A 23,997-nucleotide genomic window follows, 5' to 3' on the forward strand; every position below is an offset into this window, starting at 1 on the left:
GAAGGTCTGCACAGACAGATCTACAGGGCAAAAGCAGAGTCATTTTCAGTCTCAGTCACACTCAATTCCTGCTCTCCTCAGAGTAATGTGAGCCCTTTCTCCTGCTTTTGTCCTAGGATTCACTATTATAAGAATTACGTGAATTTATGGAAGAGCGGCTTGCATTATGGCCACATCTGCTAAAAACACCCCCAAATCTTACATGCAAATAGAAAGAATTTATATATGTAAGTATCCAGATTTCTCTTTCCCAATGTTCCCCACAAAATGCTTGATATTTTCAATTCATATCTCATAGTTTTAAAATTTTTCTGCTGAGAGCACAACAACATTTACATACTGGACTTGTCTTCAGGCCAAAGAGTCATGGATCTCAATTATATCTGTCCATTGCTACATTCTTCAAAAGCACAACAACCCTAATTTCTCTTTGAATGCTGAACATCCAAAGCAAGAGCAAGACATAATAAATATGAGAAAGCAAAGTATAGAGCTAGCTAGCAAGACTTTGATGCATGTATTTACTTAAATGTCCTTAACCATCTTGACTTCTACAATTTTTGTCTTTTGCAAAACATCCTTTAAAATATTATAGAAAAGCCAGCGTGGAAGTCTGTTTTTTATTTATGTCTGCAATGACCCAGGAACAACTGGTCCAATCTATCACTTGAGGTTCATTTCATTATCATCCTTCAGTTCTATCCATCTCTCCTAAACGCAAAGGCAGCCTTTTTTTGAAGAGTACATGGTGTGAGTACACATCCAAACTCATTCTTTTGTCCCTTTATAATAATTCAACACGATGGTTCAGGCAGTGGGGGTAGGGCATGAGACTGGAAGACCAGAACCATTTTTTGACTGGCATACTGAACGCAAGTTATGACTGAAAATGACGGATTAACATATATGTCAGTTAAATAGAAAACATCAGAGTGAAGCCACCAGAAAAAAAAAATAGGGTTGGCAATTACTTAATAAAATCTGCCTGTATAAGGAACGTGCTGTTGGGATTCATCTTCCTTTTTGTTCACAATACTTTATGTTATTTTTATATGGCGCTGAGGATTCTTTGCAAGATGTTAGGCACTTCAAATATAGTTAAATTTAGCATTTCATATAAACCCAACTACTATTTACTGTGTTTAGCAAATTCTGTTAGAAGTCAGGTTCATAAAAAGAGTTTAAAGGATTCTTGAATAAATCAAGCATCTTCCTAGCAAAGAGAGAATGCTGATTTAATTGAGGGACAGAAAAAAAAGAGTATCTCAAACAATCCATGTATATGTAAACATAAAGTAAGCAGATATCAGAAATAAACATTTTGCTGTACCAATTTGAAATAAGACAACACCCCATAATAGAATGAATTGCAAATTCTCATAGCAATGGTAAGTTCAAATGAAGAACAACTTCTAAGCAGCATCACGAAAATAAACATTATTTTAAATTCCAAATCTTCAACAGGTTTTTGAAGTAAATATTGAGTACAGGTAAACAAAAAATATCTCGTATTTTCTTCAAGCATCCACCACCTTTCAGATTCCCAGCTTTCCTTGTGCAGGAGAACACGGCACAGCAACAAAACCATGGTTGCAGTCCTGCTCCTCACATGACCATTCTGAACAAGTCAGAGAGAAATGTATCAAAAATTGCTCAGTCAGTGGTGCTCCTGGCAGATTGGGTTAGTGCCCTGTATTTTACAGCCCCGGGAGGTTGGTATTGCTCATTTCTGTGCCATATTATACTAATCAATCACTTCCTGCTCTTTCTTCCCTTGCTGTATTTCTTTCACTGGCAATTTATACTAATCAATCACTTCCTGCTCTTTCTTCCTTTGCTGTATTTTTTAACCCACTAACTAGAATATGCAGCCCTGTTGCATCTCAATGACCACTTCCTTAGCCCTCCTCTGCCATTGTTGTTTTGGGCTAAGACTGATGCTCGTAATTTGACTTTTCACAGCATTCAGGCTATATTGCCTTTTAGAAACCTTTCAGCTCAGCTGCTAAGCATATAAAAAAGCTTTTGGCTGCACTAGTTCATGTTTTGAAAACACTACAAAGGCATATTTTCATGGGAGGAGAGGCTTGGAATGAATACCCTTCTCCAAGTGCAATATGAATACCGGTTCTTTTATAAAATTTGCATTAGGGTTTAAGTCTCACATGCAAAGTGGCACCATACTGTCCAAAAAACATAGGTTTCTTTTTTAAAAATTGTGGGCTTGTTTTGGCTCTGTTTTTAAGTTACTTTTTGAAAAATGCATTAAAATATTAGAGCTTTGTTCTTTGTGTTTCAGTTCTGAGAGAAGGAAGTGGCAGGCATGGAATATTGTGCTTCACAGGAATAGAACTGCTTGGTTCACATAACTTCAGTGACATTTTAGTGCAGACTTTATCTACATTTTCTACCAAACACCAGAGATCATTTATTTAAAGGAACCTAATTTCCCTACCAACCTTTATTTCTTGTGCCAAGTACATCAGGGGGTACCCTTGAAGTCATAGCACAGCTTTAAACCAGAGCTGATAAACTCATGTGGGATGTAACTTCAAAATGCCACAGTAACAGGAGGAAGGACAGGGAAGAATTTAAGTAATTTTCAAAACACAAGAACATCTATTCAGGCCTAAGGAACATTTGCAAATTCAAGTGAATCCAATGGGATTTGTGATCACTTGCCATTTCTTCAGTTCTTTATTTATTATGTGTACTTTGGTAGCATCTGGAGGCCTGACTCTACAGGGGGCTGTACAAACACTGAAGGAAAATGTGATCTCTCCCATAACACAACTTTTTAATATAACATGAAGTGGCTCAATATCCCATCAAGGTCTTGTTCTAAATGCAAGATATTCCAAGTTTCAGGTTTAAAAGGCTGTGTTTCTTTCAGTATATCCTATTTGTTTAAATGACTATTGCAAATAGCAATATATCCCTCCAACTGTCTCTTTTATCAATAACTTACAAAGCTTAAATAATAATGAATGCATCCATGAGAAAAACAGAATTAAAACAGAAGGACCTAAACTCAGCACCCTCTATCATTGACCCCCGATACTTTGTGTCTCTGAAATGTCCCTCATGTTGATACAGATACAATTTTCCAATGCAAAATAGATGCGGGAACTGGAAAAGGATGAAGGAGAGAGAGCGATGCAGGAAAAAATTAAGAAGCAAAACATACTTCTTAGAAATAAAATATTTCTAGTTCAGTGGACAGGGAACCATTTAATATTAAGAAAACAAAGTGGTTTTTTTTTAATAGGAAGTGAAAAATCAATGCTTTAACAGTGAAATCCAGAGATACAGAAAAAATTATCTTAATACCAGCTGAGACCTTAAAGCTTGGACACTTATATTTGTGTCACATAGCAATTTTCCTTCTGTAAAGACAAAAATAAACAGGACAAGCTGATCTATCCCTGCTTGACCTAATTTTGTATTTAAACCACCAGAAATTTTTACAGCCCGATTCCAATCTGGCCTAAGGATGTTTTCATTTTACATTTCCTACTGACTTCTTCCCGCCTTGATTCTGCTGTCTTCTCCTGCCCGAAAGCCCTTCAATCTTTCAAAGAGCTGAAAAAACTGTCTTTTAGTCTTTAGCAAGAGGTGAGCCTCTAAATCCAGAATCAACGATCCACTATCAATAGCCTAATTTAAGTGTCAAAGAAAGTCACTACAGCCATTGGCCCAAAATCACATCTTGACCTCGACCTCAGCTCAGCAGAGTGCCTGATTCAAAAGTTTTATCTTTGTCCAGCTTCTTCAACGTATAGCTTGCATCACCATATGTTCTATAATATCCAGACCTACTCAGCCAAAAAACCTTCTTGAGTTTAATACCAATAACATAAGAAAGAAGGCAGCAGGACATGCTAGCTCACATTAAGAGTTCCCTCTGAATTAGGAGTACTCAAGGGATTAATTTAATCTGACATATCCTGGCAGGATTTGGAGAGTGCCACATTCATATTCAAACCTGTGATAAGAAATTAAATACCATCCCCTGTTTCTGAGACAGCGAGGCAATAAAGTCCACTTTGAGATATGCAAGTTCCTGATTTAAAATAAGAGTGTCTGACAGCTCACAACATATGCAGCTTGTAACTACACCATGGGAATAAACAGATATTCCAGTTGAGGCAGGCATCTAGTTAGGCAGTGTGAGACTCCTCGACAGGTACCTATGAAAAACTTTCATTTATGCACAACAAGAAGTACAAAACTCTTACCTGCAGGTTTGCACATGCTGGTGAATCATTGTGGGAGGGTATTTCATTGTTGGTGGTCTCTGACCCTGTGTTTCTAAGTCTGGAAGCTGTCGTGGTTGTGGCTGTAGTGGTCTGTACTGGTAAGACTGGCTGCCAGACATTCACATCAGTGCCATTGCCAAAGGCCTGAATTGCATTTTCTGTGAAAATAAATTACAGGCAATTTTCTATTTCTAAAAAAAAAAGGCAAAAAGCAGAACTGAGCTGTTTTTTATTGCTGCTATTATTATTATTATTACATTTAAAATGTGTATTTGTAGAAACTCAATTTTATGCTGAAAACTGTGTCTTATTTTTGAACCTATCAGAAACATGAATGGAAAATCTGGGGTCACATAATTATTTGGTGCAGCCTCTTCTTTGTAATGTTTCCAGTAATTCTTGATAGAAGCTTTAAGACTTACCATAATCATATTTGTTACCATCCCAAAGACTCAAAAATTTACTTTCAACATTTAAAATACAGTATGAATGTCATGTCCTAATTTAGGCAAGTGAAGTTACAGAGCAAGCTAAAAACAGAGAACTGGATAAATATTTATTTCTTCAGCTTCTTGTAATAAAACTAATATGCCTAAAACTACAAAATAGTTTAACTAAGGCAATCTTTTCCTTACCATTTTCAATCAAAATCTGCATAATTCGGTGAGGGAAACATGGTTAAACTAAAACTTTAGAATATAAAAGTTAAAAAGCTTATCACAGTTTCACAGGATTAAAGAGTGTGTTTATAGCAAGAGTAAATTGGTAGGAGTTTTTTTATAAACAAATAGAAAAACAGTTCTTAATCGGGTCTTTGGGGATTCAACAAGGATTTGGGGATTTCTTATTTCAAATTCTTTGTACAATAAATCAAACAATTTCACTGGGGACTAATATGTGGAAGTTATTAACACTTCTTCTCAGTGCCATTCCTTTCCTTATAAAATAATTTACATGTAATTTTCTTCTGAAAAAGATGTATTTTACTCTGATATTAGTTCTCAGAACTTCAAGATGCAAAGAGAAGAATTTGTAAAAAACACCAGAATGAGCTGCATTAATGGAGACAAAGTGGGAAGGGGGATATGATAAGTTTTCTTGTGTTTCCATGAATAAGGCAATATAAAAAACAGTATTTCCTAAAATCACAGTAACTCATTGTTTCCACTGTTGCAAGAATGGCAACAGAAATACCTGCAATCCTTCCAGTTTTCAAAGTAACAAGTGGCCTTTACAATTAGTCCTCAATTATTTCATACAATCATACTTAATGATCCTTATGAGTCCCTTCCAACTTGAAATATTATACGATTCTATGACAGAATCACAGAATTGTTTGGGTTGAAAGAACCTTTCAAGGTCTTCCAGTCCAGCCCCACTATAATGAGCAACTTCAACTAGATCTTTGCTGTAAATGCCCCAAATATCAGGCTTGTTTTCCATTTTGAAGGGGAAATATACTGAAAAACAGACTAGCAAGAAATTCCTAGTTTCTTCCTACTGTGGAAAAATAAGTTTTTGTGTTGTATAAAAGAAGTGGGAAGGATTTTAATGACACTTTCTCCAGGCAGTGGAAGTCTCGCTAATGAAAATAAAATTTCTAAAAATTCCTATTCTATGTGAAAGACGAAACTTTGTAGAAAATCCAGAAACACCTTTAATTTCTTCCTGAAGAAGACATGATCTTGCAGCTAGGATGACATAATTTGTCTTCCAGTAACCTCCAATGTCTTTGATTTGTCTTCATTAATGCTTTTGTACTGATGGCAAAAGGAAGGACAAGGAAACGCTCTGTCTTTATGTTCCAAAAGGAACCTGCAACACTCTAGAAATTAATGCATTCACAAATGAATAAAATCCGAGCTTCTGCAATAGATATAAATGGCAACTGCCATTAGGCTCGAAGGTCTTACGGCATATTGTTAAATTTTACCCCTCATAAAGTTTGAACTCTTTTCTCTTTTTCTTTTGTTAAATGAACTTGAGTAATTGATTCGTTCTTCCGAAGCTTAATAAATAGTGTACCACAGAGCAGCTCAGGTTTCTGTGCACAGAACTCCCTGTGCCTTCACTGCAGTGCTGCCTCTTGAGAAGCTACCAATGGGGATTTTCAGACCCTCAAGTAAAATACTGAGCCCTGCTTCAGCATCAGCTCAAGTCTGTAGAGCTGGACGGGCCAGTCTGGATCACTGAGCTCATTTACTGTTTTGGAGAGAAGCAATGATATCTGCTTCTTTGCATAAGCTGATGAAATATGACTTTTAAACCACTTTTTCCCTCAAAACTCCTACTGGAAGCCTATTTCTTAGCTTTAGTCTGATGGTTAAAAATTTTCCCATTTCAAGCCTAAATATGTATGGCAAATATCTCCCTTTTTGATCTTATGCCAACATTGTCCTGCAGGTGAAGTAATCCCTTCCCTTCCTTGGGTTTGCCCTGCTAATGCAATTTCAGAGGACAATCACATATCCTTTCAACTTCTGTTCTGCTAGGCTAGGGAAGCCAAGCTCTTTTGGTCTCCTCATTTATCTGAAATTAAAACTCTGATGCACACTCCACATCATCCAATTATGCCGCTCCAGGCAGACAGGAAATTTGAAAAGAGAACCTGCCAAAATTGACTCCACTGAGCCATTCTGAAATTTATAATAGCCCCTAATTTGGAAGTGAATCCGACAGAAAAAAAAATCAATAATTTAACAAGATCTTTACAATAGTTACTATCAAGGCTTGTGTTAAAACCAGGCATCTGAGATCCAATATCCTAAAAAAAATGAAGTTGGCTGTAAATTGCAAGCACAATCCAATTTATACTTACTCACGGCAAATCCTTCATATCCTAAACTACATGTCTTTTTATATGAAGTTCTTAAATTATACAGAAACCCCTCAGGTGCTGCAATTCCATGGTAAAGATGCTGCCTGACTGTTAGGCTCCAAATATGACCTGTGATGTAAACATATTTCAATATCATACAACTTTGGGTTCTATTTTTTTCCCCAAGAGCTTCTCATGTTTGAAATCATGTCCACAAACCACAGCATCAGGCATATTTGCTCATTCTTTTATTTTTACACCTACAACAGAACCCCGCTCGACAAAGTGCAAAGTGATGGCCTTGATGCGTCGTAACACGCTTAAGCAGCAAAGGAATTCCAGAAACACACTGCAACACATTAAAAGACACCTAATTTTGTACTCACTAAGGCATGTGTTGTCCTGGAAGAAATTCAGAAATTTCTTGCACTCCTCCTCGTCGTTGCCACTGTTGCTGCAGTCGCACCACGGGGCCACGCTGAGGCTGCTGGAGTCGATGTAGTTCGGGGTCATCACGGTGCCTGTCACAGAGTGAAGCACAGCACTGTCAGCAACCTCTGCACTGTGTCAGGGTACCAGCTGTGGGTTTCTCTGGGTCTGGATTGAAGGCACTTGAGACAGTAGTTCATGTTGGGACTCAAGTGTTTATTATTTCTTATCAGTAAAACAGCCTCACTACTGTGAGTTCAGCAGCTTTTAATTAGGAGGCACAAAATGGCCAACAATCTCTTGTTACAAGGCCTTTTAAGACTAAACTATCCAATTAAGAACTGACACCTAGATTATTTTCCTTTTTAACCCAGCAACTGATCCCAAAGAGCCCACAATGCAGACTTTTCTGCTCAATTACAAAATGCCACCCAAACCCATGGAGAAGAAGGAAGAAGCATGAAGAAGAAACCCAGGATGACACCCTGTGCTCTCCATCTCCCTTCCATCTACAACATACTAAAAATCCCAAAACCTAAATTTCCCACCAAGTGATACACCTACACTACTCTCTATAATCTAGTTCACACTTTTGTGGATTTCAGTCTATCTTGAAGTCTAGGAAACTTTCTCCACGAATGAGAGTCAAACTCAGTGCTCCCCTGGGGTCAGGGCACCCCAGAGCAGACAGAGAAATATTCCCAGTGCTCTGGGTTTCACAGCACTGGAACATTCCTTCCACCCTAAGATGGCAAACAGCCCTTGGGAAGTCATGCATTCAGGGCTGGATTCACCACACAGACCCACAGCAGGGCTTTGACCCACAGATTTGACAGCTCCTGGCTCCTCTGACACCCAGCCCTGGGCTGTATTTCACACCCTCTGCTGTTTGAATGCAATCACTTCAGGGGCTGTAACACGATTCACACACTGAAGACACATTTCTTCCCTCCAAAAAGGATTCCCACAGAGAGCTGCACCAGCAGAACTGACAGGTAGAAAACCATAGCAGAGGGAGGGATGGGTTGGGAGAAGGTGAGCTCCTCTTTGAAAGGCTTTGCTGCCAAATCAAACACACGTGGACTGTCCTTAGAGCTGCACTTAAAAATCTTTAGGGATTTTCCTTCCTCACTTGTGTTTTTTCTCATTTTAATTCTAGCTGCAAATAAATGGCTGAAATGGTACCCAGACCTGTGCTTCCTCCTTGAGTCTGCAGCCAGACTGGAAAAACATTTTTGAAATGCATGAGCAAAGAGAATGCTGGTGATGCTGAGGGGAGCCCTGGCGCATCTTGGAGCACCCCAGGGTGCTCATGAGGGACCTGCCAGCAGAGTGGGTTAGGGTGATGAACAGAGCAAAAACCAGCATGCATGAAAAGGTACAGCAGATTCTTTGCAGGTATTAAACTATTATTAATCCTGTTGTTTCACTGCTTCTTCAGTAAAGTGATTATTTCCTGAAAACTGTCAACAATTTTCCAACCACAGGGCCATTCTAACTCTTACAAACTGTTGGGTAAATATTCTCCCATTTATATGCCAGTGAAAGGCAACCACGAATGAAATGAAACCAAAGCAGGCATTTTGTGTCCTGAAAGATGTACAGCAAGTGTTCATCACTCATCTGGATCAGGAAACTGCTGTACGATGAGCACTTGCTGAAGCCAGTAGTGTCACTGAATGCATTACCCCAGCAGGTCAGATATTTCAAACCTTCCTAAGGACTGAGAAGCTCCAATCTTTATTTTATTTGTCTGACCAAAACAGGAAAATTAAATAAAAAGGGGAAGGTATTCCAGACCTGAACAGCTGCCAGCTGCTTCAGGGAACATGTTCCTCACTGGATAATTTGCAATCCTAGGACAGGTCATATATTGTGAGGAAATGTGATCACATCTCCTCAAAACTGACATCAAAGTAGTCATTAAGAAGATGGAATAGATGAAGGACAAATGTTAGAGACCCAAAGTGTACACGAGGAGAGAAAATTTGGTCCATAGGTCCAGGGTGCAACAGTCTGCAATAACAGACGGGAAAGGGCTATCAAACATTAAGCTAAAAAAAGGAACATTAGAAATAGCACAAATCACAGAGTGATGTCTAATAGCCTTTCAGTCACCAGGCAGTGCTGGGAAATGAACAAATCAACATGCAAACTGCCTTGTATGTGACGTGGGAGACAAAGGACAACAGGCACTAGGGCTGGCCTGAGGAAGGCAGTAATGGATGGGAAAATGAATGTGGTCCCTTTGTGAGATTCACAAAAAACATCTTTTCTCTCGTTTTGGGATGTTCTTAAATTTGACTATAATCCCATACCTTTGGCTTCCTGCAGCTTTTAACAGATAGTTGCACTAATAATTGCTTGAATTCTACATGAGATTGGTACATGAGTAAACAGCATGGTTCAAAATTCATTAAATGGAGATAGAGAATTTAGTAAAATAGGCAAATTTAATTTGCATTGTTAATGAAAACTGGACAGTAGATAAATAAGAAGAGGGATGATGTTAAATTAAAATAAAACACATTAAAATGTCTCTCCCTCATCCATGTGGTGGTTCAGAACATTATTTCAGCCTTGCAACATGATCTGAAGTGTGAGAAAGCAAAAATCAAGAGGATTTTGCAAATGGAAAGAAAATAGTAGGCTGAAAAAAATTCTAATTAGCAAATGCTTAGTGAAGGGTTGAAAAAACAAAAAGGTACTGAGGAAATTAAAAAGGTCACTGAGGTAAGACTTTCTTATCACAAAGAGGTAATAAGGTAATTAAAATGGGTTAAGACAGGGGTTAAAAGTGTAACAGATACCAAGGTACAATTAGGGTTGATGAATACAGGAAAGACAGGACAAGGAAAGTGTGTACACAGCACACAAACTGTGCATCCAGCAAAAACAGAGTGGCTGAAAGAGCAGCTAGTAGAAAATCAGTCTGTCATTTAAACCTGGGGGCAGATGTGAAGCCAAGCAGATTATATGCTTGGTTTCCTGGGGTGGATTTTCATTTTTCCCTGTGATGTGTGTGCCTTTCCCTTCCCCCCGTCTCCACTAGCTGGCATCTTGGAAATTCTGCTGATGGACACTAAGGGATGAGAGAAACCAGGGTAAAACAGGACATGCTTGGTTTTCTGAGCTCTAGGTATCAAGCAGCTCTGGATGGTCTCAAAGGTCAGCAGTGAGACCTCCACAATTTAGACAAAAGCAGAGCTGGCCTGAACATAGCCCAGAGGTTGCTCAAATTAGGGTGAATTAACAAGGAGATGGATGGTGAGTCTAGGAAAAGGGACAAGGGGCAGAAGTTTCTTTGGCCTAAAACAAGTCCAGCTTATTCACACCAACTCTCATGGAATTCCTGGGAATAAGAGGGAACTTGATGAATTTTGCTCAAGACAAGGGAAAATGTGTCAGAAAGCAAATGCTAAAGCAGATCTTGAAGTGAGCACTTAGAGCAAATCTTAATTCATATGGGAGTGCAGAAGGTCCAGATGGCTTAGCCAGGCTGTAACTAAAGCACTGACTCAAACGTGGCTACCCACAGTCTCCTTTTACTTTTTTTTTTAATTTTAAATATTTCTGGTAATTAAAAAAAATATTAACTTAACCCTACACTACAACAAGGAGCCTAAAGCAATGAATTGAGGTTTTTCAACTTCCGGTAAAGCGTAGACATCTTTAAAATTATATACATAGCATCCTGATGCAAATATTCAAGCAGCTTCTACAGACTGTTCTCCATTTTGTTAATAAAGCACCTCATACAAAAGCTGTGACTGGCTCTATTTTCATTTAAGGTCATCAATTTTAGGTGGGACTCCACTACCTTCAGTGAAGTTAACCCTCATTTACATCTCTGTATTTGAGGAAAGACTCATATTCACTGTAACTCCCATAGAGAAGCCTCAGTTTCTTGAACAAACTCTATGGAGGTGCAATTTTTGCTACATTTAATGAAATGGCTAAATGAAATAATATTTTATTTTAATGAACAATAGTTCATCTTAATTAAATGGAGAACCTGAAGCTCTGATGGACAAATGGATCTGTAGCAGCTTCTCACCCACAGTCTAATTCTTCTTGTGTTTTATATCCAATAAGCAGACATTTGAAAGATTATACTGCTGATTTCTGCCTTACTCCACTTTCACAGCAGACTGATATCAGAAGCAGGAATTTGCTGCTTCAGCACAAGAAACGTTTTGGTAATTTCTTGATCTAACAGAATTACTACTAAGAAGCAAAAACTCTCATAACACCAGTCAGGTCCCCTTTTGCAAGTCTCCAGGGGGTAGCAGGAAGGAAGAAAATGTGCATTTTTCCCTTTGAAAAGTAGATCTCCTTTTGATTTGAACTCCTTGGGCACCCATTCCACATTTCTGATGTGTGACAGTGTTTTGCAGCATGGTCACCCCCAGTAACACAAGAACACCTCACAAGAGGAACTGGGTCATTTTTGGGGTTAAACTGAAAAATGAAACCAACAAAACTGCCAGCCAAACTCTCAGGGTCCAGCAAAAACTTGGAAGCTCTTAGCCAGAAGTGTCTGTGAGTAACAGTTACTCCTTGCCAGCAGCCAGACTTCTTAATCTCATTGACAAGATCAGATTTTGAGGCTATTCAATTCTCTGTTTGAGAGTCAAATGACAGTCTGTCATAACTGCTCAGATGTTATAGCCTTTGCATACTGTCTTAATCTCTTCAGTGGTAGAAGAATATTCTTTGAAGCCATCACATCTCATTCTACCCACTGCCGCATGGGCTTACCTCACTTGTTAGCTGCTAGAGTAATAAGAATGGTAACAAGAAGCCACTGAGGATAGCTTTCAGTCATTTTTCAGCAAACCCAACCTATTCTAGAAATATTTTCATTTCAATCTTATCTCCAGAGACATTTATTTAACAGCACGATCAGCTTCAGGGCCTCAGCTGGCACCTTCATGCCCAACAGAAGGGGATATTACTGCACTGCAGCAGGTGCTGGCTGCAAGCTTAAAAACACTTTATCTGGTGGCCTTTCAAATTTATTTGTTTCAGAGTTTTGACATTCACTTATTATTTATTGCCCAACTATGATATTTCTACAACACATTCAGCTTCTTGACATGATCTCTCCCTTTCAGGAATCAAATACTGAGGGTGGCATGTGGAATCTGGCTTCCATAAAGGCATCCTTGTGCCTGCTGACACTCAGGAAGGTGACAACAAACAAAAATAACTACGCTGGGGAGGGAAGAGGATTTCAGATCTGGTCTCAGCTCATCTCCTGACAGGCATCTCTGAAAACACTTAGAGTGGACAGAAGGATATCATGGAAAGAATAGCAGCTGGAATTGATAACAGGCTGGATTGATCTATTGTTTCATATCTCAGATCCGGGTACCTTTCTCTGAAGGTGTTTACCCAAACTTGTGATGACAGCTGCAATATCAACCAAGCTGCACTTCCACTTGTTAACTTCCAACTCCTCACTCCTGTCTACATTCAACCCTCTAAATAAGCTTTACCTTTTAAGCTTGCATTTATTTCAAATTCAAGCACCTTTCTCCCCTTACCTTCCATCCTTAATTTTCTTGTCATGTACAAGCTTACCCCAAGAATCTCTGTAAGGCAAAGCAGGGCCACTCCATGTAGGTGCAGAAACTGGCCTGGTGTCATATCATACAGTATTATATCCCAGCTTTTATTTCACACAAGCCTTCCAAATGCAGTTTGGGGCTTTTTTCTCATGAGCAAGCCCCCACCCTTCCCTGCCCTCTTACCAATGAGCCCCGAGTAAGCGAGCAGGCAGTCAGCATAGTTCTCCTTCAGACAGCCACTAACAGAGCGTGACTCAGGCTGGCAGTTTGCGAAGAAATCTGCGAGGCGAGATCTGCAACGGGAAGAAAAATGTGTATCTTTAAAAGTCAAGCCTGAAGGCATTCTTACCTTTTACACACTCTGTTTTTGGACAAGGCTTAATATTCTTTAACTTAAATGCATATTGGACACATTTCAGCTATTGAGAGTCTCTTTCTAAGACACATCTCTTTCCAGAATCTGTTTTTGAAGTCAGAACAAAAAAGCGTAACAAAACAGTAAAAAAGGAACAGAACAACACGGAAATGCCTGCCCTTGACTAAAATAAATGTTCTGCATTTTCATGCCAAGAAAAAAAGACAAAGACTGATTTTATCATATGAGGAGTCATTTTGGCTGGATCTGAACTCTAACTGGAGTCTTTTATTCAGAGCACAGTTTCTGCTGTTTTACTGATTACACAAAGCTGTGTGTTTGTGCTCACAGAGCAAGCAAGACTCTTCCTGCAGGACTGGAAGCAGGACCTGCTTTGGTGGTGTCCCACGTTTCCAGAGGGGGCTCACCCTGCTCTGGCCTGGCCTGCAGCAGGCAGGACCAGCTGGCACAGCCTCCTCACCCCCAGAGCCACAGAGATCTGTTTGTTCTTGTAAAACCTGCATTTGTCCAAACTCCAGAGTACTGGCTCCGGGGCTGAGATGAAAGGAGAGTGTGCTCTGCATGGAGTTCTGCTGCTGAGTGGCCGCTTTATCCTCACTCACCTCAGCCAGCCAAGGCTGGGGAGAACTCTGTTTCCAAGCAGGAGGTGCTTTAAGACCAGGAATGAAGCTGTATTGTGATCAACTGATGATCAATTTCCATGTTGGAAACTAAAAGGACTAACAGGATCTCTTCTAAATTTGTGATTTAAAGGCCACATAATGCTCCCAGTCAAGTCTGTAAAATTTGCAAGGCATTGATGAGGTGGGTCAAGGTCACACATCCTACAGTCACTCCTCTGCCCATCTTAGCCTTATAATCTTGGAGTAGTGATTTTGTTTATTTACAAAGCGTTATTTACTCCTTCATCTTTGAAAAAAAAATCACCTCCCTACTTCAATCTTCTCTTCTGTGAAATAGGTATAAAAATGTTCTTTTGCATCTGACAACCCACAGTAATGTCTCAGGATAAGATGCTTAATCTTTGCAAAGCCCTCTCAAAATCAGAATAGTATAATCTATGAATTTTCATTACTGCTCCAGCATTATGCAGATTTGCAATATAAATGCTCTTTTTCAGTTTTGCAACCACCCCACAAAAGTTAGCAGAAACAAGTGATTTGCAAGTGATTTACTTTATTTGTTTACATGCTCCAGAGACTAATTATCTTTGTTTGCTTTACTGTTTTACCTACCCCAGAATGGGACTGGATACACATCATTAATTGGCCTGAAAGTAACGATGGGCAAACATCAAAAGGTTCAGAGGCTTAGTTTGAGAAAGCATCCTATAAATAAACTCCATGCAACCTATACCTGAATTTATGAGAGTTGTTCTCATGGCCTTATTTTAGTTCCATCTCTCTTTAACTGTACTGACACCAGCAAATCCATGGTTGCCTTCAAGCCACAGTCAACCCTAAGCTTTTCACTCCCTCTCTTGGCTTATTTAACCACTTAACCCTGAGATGGAAATCTGTACCCAGATGCCCTTATTAGCTTTAAAAAGTCAACCTCTCTAGCAAACATTCATACATACATACATACATACATTTACACCTATATGTGTGTGTATATATGTATGTATACATATATTTCTAAATTTACATAAAATCCCTACTTAGCTGGTGAATAGATACTGTACCTGCCATGAAACAGGCTGAGAGGAAATGGGCCTCAAGTTATGGAAAGAGATAAATGGCATCACCAGGAAGAAAATCTGGGAAAGGAAACCCTCTGTCACTGCAGTGATTCCTCTCCCAGTCTGTAATTAAGACAGTGGCTCGAATCCAGCTTTTGGATCAATTGGGAATAAAGGGAGTTGACAGCTTCCAAGGATTTTTCTAATTCTACTAATACCTGGATGAAGTCAGGTGTAGAACAGAATAGAGCCTATTACATCTATCTAGTATGAAAAACCTCTGCCATGGCAGAAAGGGCAAGTCATCTGTATATACAGTATTCTTGTATTTCTAAAACAAAGTAGCTCCTCAGATCTAAATTTCATTATTTATGTGACCAGAAATAAATCTTTTCAGCAATGGATTATACAATCGGCATCTTGATAATCTTGAAAACACTTCTTGCAATCATTTCATCCTTCTTGAATGTCCAGTTCTCCCTTAGGTTATTAGGTGCACTGGTCCAGAGATCATTTAATACATTCCTCTTCTCTAAATGTTTTTAAGGACTGATAACCATGGAATAAGCCCAGTCATTTACTACCCAGCCTGCTTAAAGAACTTCTTTGTTGTATACCCTAAAGGAGGCTAAAGATAGCTCTGCTGATCTCTTTTGCATACACCTTGATTTCCATGTGAATTTCTGAAGAACTTCTGTGCTCATAAAAAGTAATGATGTGACAACATTGCACATTTAAGTTTTCATAAGTCAAATACAGTTCAGATAGCTCTGGTCTGAGCATTGCTGGACATTACCACACAATCCTTCCCTAGCCAGTCATCCAAACTTCACACAGCCCAAGATGTCTCCTGAGCTGTTAACTACACCTGATACTTAGGCGGATTCATTTGCACTGGAGATGAAGTTAAGGCCAGAAAAAAAGCAGAGACCTCCATCTGCCATAAAATACTGCAATACTTTCAGTGAAGATCTGCTGATTAACACCCACTGAAGATCTACCCCCAAACACTTCCAGCAGACTGGCAGTGATGAAAGTGTGCTCATCAGTGAACACCGAAACAGTGGTACTGCTATTTATCCAGAGAGAGAGACAAATTAGCCTAATGAGAACCATTAATCCTAAAGTGAATGTTAAGAACTGTTTGGGTAAAAGAGAAAATCCTTTTAGGGATGCAGAATCAGAGCAATCTGATAATAGCAGTCCTATCAAAAAATAGTGTTGAATTTGTGCTCCCTCAGCAGGAGGCAACTTGTAGGTGGCAATTTGAGGGTTTCTAACCCATGACTGAGCAGTTTTGTTACCCAGAGAACAAACAGAATTTGCCACATGTACCTTCAAGCGTGCACAGTTTTACATGTGTGGTGTACACAGATGTATCTCACTGCTGGAGAGAGACAGTTTTATATTGTTCGTAACATGTAGCAGGACCACATCTAAAAGAAATTATTAATTTATTTTTCTGTCACAAAATCCCCATTGTGCACGGCCACATTTATGATGTGCTCCCTTTTCCTTACATAAATAAGGGGTACTGCTAGGAATCTTCCTCCCAGGAAGAGGAAAAAACAGTAATAACAACAACAAAAAAATCATCTCTTTGTAGGGCAAAACCCCCACAAATTAAATTAGTCTTAGCCCTGAAAAACTTGCAGATGTTCTGGAAAGCTTACTTTATATTTTCTATACAACTAGCTGGAATGGTAAGAATAATCCCATCAGCAAATTCAAAGAAAATTTGCTCAAACAACAAACAGCCTTTCTGAAAAGAAGAGAAAAAAATCCCAAACCTGCTATTCTCTAATGCTTTGTATTAGTACCAGTAAAATAATTTGTAACAGTTAAAAATACAAAGGAAGCAAAGTTAATTTGCTCTCCTTATGATAGTGGCTCTTCAAATACTCAGCTGGATAATTCAAAACTTTCACATTTGCTTACAAATAAGCTTTTTTAATAGCACCATTGTATTGAATCTGCATATAATTTTTGAAGCAATTTAGTATTATATTAGCACAACCCATTGCATAGGCAACATTGATTAGGTTTTCACTACCTTTTGTTCTCAAGGTTCTGTAAAAGTTCTTTGATGTCCTGAAGTTATCTTTGATATTTATCAGTTCTCCCTCTTTAAGGCTGGTCAATTCAGCTTTAGCACTGGTGCAATATTTAAAACTATGATAAGAACTGTGAAGTTGTAGAAAGTTTTTACAATTTTTAGTTTGGATCTGGTGCAAATTAATGACCTACCAGAAAGCAACACTCTGAACGAGATTCCTCCTCAAGAAGCACCAACCTCACTGGGATGGCAGGTGTTGATTTCACTTCTTTTTTTCTCTCTGACTTTATTGTTGGTACATAAGGGCTGAGCCCTGAGGAGAGAAACCTCTCTCAGCCTTGCCTTGGCACTGGAGATGCTCACTCCAAGCAAGACACTGAAGTCAGGCCTTCTGCTGCTGCCCACACACAGGTTGTGACGTCCAGGTGAGTGGTTACAACCACCTGCCCTGTTAGGAATGCAGAGCGCGACATCGCTCCCGTGCCCCACTCAGGGATGTCAGGTGAGCTCTGGACATGCTCACTGCCACCTCTCCTTGCATTGCTGCTTGTGTTTAGGCACCTATTTATAGCAGTAACATAAAGAGTAGGTAAATGCCAGAGCTGAGAGACTGAGGTGACTACGCTAATTAGTCAGAGCTGCTCGAGCGTCTAGACACCATTTGGCAGTGCAGTCACGTAAGGGAAGTGCTGCATCAATATTCAAAACAGAAAAGAGGTATAAATCCCACACTGAAAAAAGCCAGACTAAGTCAATGAATGTGTGTCATAGTGATAAATGGCACCATTACAGAAAAAAACAACAAGTCAAAATACTTGTTCTTCTTGCACGGGGGTCAACTGCAGTGTCCTACTCTGGCTACAAGTAGCTCCCCTATGGCTGGAGTGGTGCTGCTTCTGCTGGGATGCAAGAGTTGGTTGCAAGGACTGGTATGTAGCCAATGGCTTCATTGTTGGAGGAGCATTTCATTTTCTCTTTCTTTCATAAACAGTGAGAAAATGAGGCAAAGGCCACATAAGCAACTCTATCAAGCAGGGGGATGAAAAAAGCCTAAGAGGAACTCCGTAACGAGAGATGACTCTCCCTGCACATACTACAGTAGCTTTGACCCATCTTTTCATTAAAGAACACTAGAGCTGTGTAATATTAATAAATCTTAAGCCTCCTTAGCCATCTAAACACACTGTTGATCACCTGTGAGCAACTACAAATTTTGACATTTTTATTTAAGAGGTCACTTTCCCATGCATTTATTAAATCGCAACCCCACTAAATTTTTCCAGTGAAAAGGCTGGTTTGTGTTTGGTCGCTACCCTCCTTCTCAAACAATGACAGTGTCCAGGCCCTGAGTCACTGATGCCCCTGTCCTGCCCAGTCATGGGCCCCATGGAGCCAGCTCTGCCCATGGGCTCATGTCCCATCCTGTCCCCAAGGAGATGTCCCATTCCCAAGCTGGGCTGGTGGGATGAGCCCAGCCTAAAAGGTTCTGTCTTGTCTGTCCCTGGAGTCCCCAGGAAGAGCCCATCCCATGCTGAATCCTGACATCCAGCTCAACCTTTATACCTTCTGGGGAGTGGGAAGGGTAAAAAAGTAAATTTCTGCTGGCAAACCATTTGCCTCCCAAGACCTGAATACTGAAGGCGGTTTCTCTCACATGAGCTGATCCAAATCTTTTCCAACACTGGCAGAAACCATTACAGGATTTTAGATCCCAAATACCAGCTACTAACTGAGAGAAGCTGATTTTTATCCGGTTTTGCTGCTGTTTTGTTATTTTAAATGTCCGGAAGCCTAAACCCAAGCAAATATTTGATTCTGGGTTCAACTTGCCTCTCAAAACTGTGTTGTTCATCTGGAAGCAAAATATGGACAATGCCCAATTACACAGAGGCAGCCTGTTTGGACTGTGGGATAACTAGACTCAGGAACAAACACCAGGGACCACACAAGATTCACTGAGATGCCTTCCAGCAGCAGGAGTGCTTGCTCAGAGCATCAGGCACAGGCACAAAGCCACCAGGGCTGGTCCCTCCAGAGGGGCGCCCCCACTCCACCCAGCTCTCTGCCTCTACCATGTCCCCACCACATTTGCCAGCATTTATGTTACTACTCAGGCTTTTTGTTTGCCAGGGGCCTCCTGGACATTTAACACCCTAGAAAACGGAGATCTAACTCTTTGAAGTTCAGTCATGCAAAATGAAAAGCATTTCCACCTATGCATATCTGTATTTTAAAATTAAAAGTACAACACTGTATTCTTTCTATTGTTCTATTAGGAAATTAATATCCTACACCCATGTTCTTTTACTGCACTTTGTGGAAAGCAAAATAAAGTAAGTTCTATACCATTTTCTGTTAATATTGTACTTTCCCTTTGCTCATATCATCTGCTGGAGACCAGTTAGATCTCTTTACACAGTACCTGCTACAGAAAATCAAAAGAACTTAACAAAACACTAATGCCATAGTTTATCAATGTTAATTAAATCCTCTAAGCGACTCAAGATCATGCATGAGAGTAATTTTAATTTAATATATTAGGTCTCCTTTGGGTTTAAGGGAAATTACTAAGCTCAAATGTGATTCTAAACAAGTATGATTTATTTGAAATTGGGTTATATAAATATTTATATACTACTGACCTTTTGTGTAATAAAACCAATTTTGAAAAATATGGTGAAAATCCTGAGCACAAGGTAATGCAATAAAGAATTAGAACAGTGATTCTCAGATGCTGTGACACAAAACAGAATTTTCTCTTTCTGTTTGCAAAAAAAAAAATTACCTCACATCATTTTTTAGAGGCCTGTTGGAGAGAACATCTGGAAAACATTCCACAGGAAATCAAACCTATATTAAATATGTTTTGCAGGGCTCTGTTTCCTTGCATCGATGTTAAGCATTCATAATGTGTTTCTGTCTTCCCAGCTGCAAAGAAAACACTTCTGTCAGAGCCCTCTACAAAATGACAGGCTGAATTGTCAGCCAGGGATTTTATCAGGGGATGCTGCTAAGATTTCTATTTAGTCTACCTGTCTCGTTACCAAAGCTCTCCAATAACAGGAAAAAATCCACCAGCTACTTTCCAGCTATCATTAATTTTCATATTGTTTAATTTCTTTTATGCTGTTTAATTCGAAGTTTCAAAATAAAAATGATTGGCATTTTTAAAGATGCCCAAGCCTCAGTGTCTCTTGACAGGATGTTACTCAGGAAAGAACTGCTTTATGGGGAGAGCTGCTCTCACTTCATTAGCTGGGCAAGCAGAATAGTCTGAATTACAGGCTGGTAGCCTAAGAAAATCACTGTCACTCTCAAAAAGCAAGCCAAGGAAAAGTAGTGTCACTGCAAGTCCTTGAGCATGGCACTGGATGCCTCAGTGTTTATGAATAACTATACTGTGAGTGCACACTGAAAGGATGCACTTCCAAGTACCTGAGAAAGACATCCATGGCAATAATGTTTCCTGCAACCACTTGAATAAACTATAATAGACTATTACTAGCTCAAGCATGAAACTGATGGGAGTTTGGAGATGGAAAATAATCTAAAAAGTACAATACAAGTTCTCTCTTCACCAGAAAAGTTTCTGTTGGTAGATGTACTGGAACATCAGGTTTCCTGGGGTTATGCAGGGATGCTCTTTGCCTCAGAAAATCTCTCAGTGGTATGTGTGGTGACATTCCTGAAGGAAACAACTCTGTGTCCCTTTTCTTTCCTTGTCCTTTGCTCAAGGAAAGAAAGAGTGCCCAGAGTGTCCTTGCACTCAGCTGAGCAGGGTCTGTGGGCAGCCAGCATGGCTGAAACCCATCCTGGAGCTACTCTAAATACTGCTCTGACTTTGGAGTAAGACAACAAATATAAAATCAGAAAAATACAGATGATAAAAGCAGAGTAGAGTCTTTTTTATGTGGATCCATTTTTTCATGCACAAAACAGCCCCACCAAACAGCAAGTCAAGAAGTTCTGGCAGCAACAAGCCATTCAGCATGTTTTACTTGTTTTTAGAAGTAATATGGGTATATAATAGTACAGAAAGCGCTGATTTGTAGTGTAAAACTGCAAAACAAATAATTTTTACCAGTTAAGGATGATGTACTGTATTAAGAGCTTTTTTTTTGACTCCACTTTCAAAAAAACGCGAACATACAAGGCAGATAAAAAAAGTGAGGCCAGGAGCTGACAGTCTCTGATACACCCAGACACTTAGAGAGGTTGTTCTGAAACAAACACTCCGTTCTGAAAAATATTTTGCAATTCTGCATGATGGCCAGTTACTGAGATGTACCTCCAGCCTTTCATAGTGAGTAATTGGCAAAGAGAGCATCAAAACTGAGAGGACAACCACTGTGACTTATGCTTGAACTGGAACAAAAAAAGTGAACTAAATATTCAAATAATACAGCTTGAGTTTCACAGAGTTCTTAGTAGTATGTGCTTTATAATAAAACAGTTTCCTTTAATGGTTTATAGAATGTGCTTAAAAAAATTAATGTAAGCACAAACATCTTTTGATGTAAGGTCATCTCTTGATAACCTTAGACAAGGGTCACAGCTCACACAGAAAATCTATCATCAACAGTAAACACACACCAGAAAACCCCTTCTGTGTCACTTGTTTTAAAGCCAGCAGATCATTAAAGCATAGGAAACAACCACAGGAAACAACCAGCACCTCTGCTGAGAAGTCTTTGCAGACACTGCCACATTTACATCTCGCTTCCACTTAGAGGAGTTACTCCAGTAACACTGTAGTGATTATTAACATAATTAAAGCAATGTAATTTCTATTCAGTAAACATGAGAATGCTAAAATTTGAAGATATGCATGTGGCTGTCACTTGCTCTGTTGAGAAACAAAGTTTTGTTTTTAGCTCCAGTGCTTACATTTTCTTGCAGCTATTTTAACAGATGAACTGCCACCAGAAATATTCTCTCACTGGGCCCTGATGCAGAATGATATAAATAACCTTTACAAAGTCCAGCATAACGGAATGGTAAAATCAGTTGACATTCTCCTAATTAGCACTGCCTGAAGATTTACCTACACAGAACAGGAAGAGCCAAAACCACCCCTGGAATAAATCCACTGAAGTCACTGATGTCAGAGGAAGTACACTGGGAATGGACTTGATAGAATAGATCTGTTATTTACATTAAACACAGAGCAGCTTCTTGCCTGTAGCATATACATGGCTTGAGGTAAATGAAAAAAGCATTTTGATTTATTAAAGAAAATGCTATTGTATGATTTATGCACCCTTTCTTGCCCCAGAAACAGCAAGTTAGCCAAATATGACTGGGTGTACATGACAGATCTTCTCTACACTTTTCTACATCTAATAGATCAGGGGGTAGAAACTACTCATCAAACCACTGGATGCTAAACTCCTTTCTACAGAAATCTCTCAACTAACAATTCAAAAAGTCAGCAGTAGCAGTACTCCTAATGGAACCCCATCCAGCAAAGCAATTAAGTGCTTGCATAACTGTAAGGACATGAGTAGCTTCAAATTTAGATCTCTATTAACATTTAATGCCAAATTTAACTGTCTTGGATTTCAACATTTTTGACTAAACACGTGTGAAACTGCTTAATTAGCATATGCAGTTTAATCTCTCCCCCCTGCCCTGACAAATCAACAAAACAAAATGGGTCACACTGGCCCTGCTGTAACCCCCACCCTGGCTCATGTTCCTAATCTGTAGAGTCTTCTTATTTCTTAAATTATATAGGAAGCTTTTCTTTTCCACTTTAATTAATAAAATAAGGGTTTTCACATAAAATGAACACTCAAGGGAGTGTTCCTTATCACTCTCTACAACTACCTTAGGAGGCTGTAGCAAGGTCTTCTTCCAAGTAACAAGTGATAGGGTGAGATGAAATGGCCTCAAGTTGTGCCAGAGGTTTAGGTTGGGTATTAGGAAAATCTTCTTCATGGAATGAGTTTTCAAGCATTGGAACAGCTGTCCAGGGAAGTAGTGGAGCCATCACCCCTCGGAAGTAGCTAGCAGACCTGTAGATGTGGCACTTGGGGACATGGTTTAGTGGTGGGCTTGGCAGCGTTGGGTTTATGGCTGGACTTGATGTTCTTAAAGGTTTTCTCCAATCTAAACAACTCTCTGAAGGATCACATTTAGATACAAGTGCCCCAAGTTTTTAGAGCCGAAATGGTCACAAGTACCTCACTCAGCTCACTGAGTCATTTTCCTAGAGAGAGACGGACATGGAAGCAGGGTATCTAAATACAGCCAATAAAACCTGAATCATTGGCATCCAAGTTTATTTTGTGATTGTTGCTTGCTCAGACACACACTCTCGTTATTCTCACTTCCACTCCTTCAGCCCTGCAGAGAGGTAATACGGAATATTCAGTGCCACAGGTTATTTTTAACCTGATCAGCAGAGGATCTACCTGACTGCAGGGATGCTGCCTGAAGAGTCTGAGCTTGCCTGACAAGGGACCTCAGCATGAAATACTGTCTAGTTACTGCTTCTTGGAGCATGAACTCTCTTCACTGCCACAGCACAAAGCCAAGGAAAATTGGGTGCATGACTAAAGCTGAGCCATTTTTCTAATTACTGTATCCTTGTGTCTCTCCTGCTTTTGGAGAAATGTCAATCACCCAGCAAGCCTTTAATCTGCAAACCCCTCCTAAACTGAACAGAGAGAACAGAAATGAGGGCCAGCCAAGCAGATCTGGGCACTGCAGAATAAGATCCATGCACACTTCAAAAGGGACAAAGCAGTCTCGTTTTGCAGGATGCTTGGATTTTTCTGATTCCAAAGGGATTTATGGATAC

General features: G+C 39.6%; 1 protein-coding gene across 1 annotated transcript in view; it reads right to left on the reverse strand.

The window, feature by feature from the left end:
• GFRA1 (GDNF family receptor alpha 1) overlaps nucleotides 1–23,997 on the reverse strand; it is a 132,626-nt gene that overhangs the window by 20,556 nt on the left and 88,073 nt on the right. Inside the window, exons 5-7 of the mRNA XM_030950745.1 lie at nucleotides 13,263–13,372; nucleotides 7,464–7,598; nucleotides 4,239–4,417 (exon numbers count right to left, since the gene is read on the reverse strand). Coding sequence (XP_030806605.1) covers nucleotides 4,239–4,417; nucleotides 7,464–7,598; nucleotides 13,263–13,372 — 424 coding nt within the window. The remainder of the gene's footprint in view (nucleotides 1–4,238; nucleotides 4,418–7,463; nucleotides 7,599–13,262; nucleotides 13,373–23,997) is intronic.

This window comes from Camarhynchus parvulus, chromosome 6, assembly GCF_901933205.1.
Source record: "Camarhynchus parvulus chromosome 6, STF_HiC, whole genome shotgun sequence".
NCBI lineage: Eukaryota > Metazoa > Chordata > Aves > Passeriformes > Thraupidae > Camarhynchus > Camarhynchus parvulus.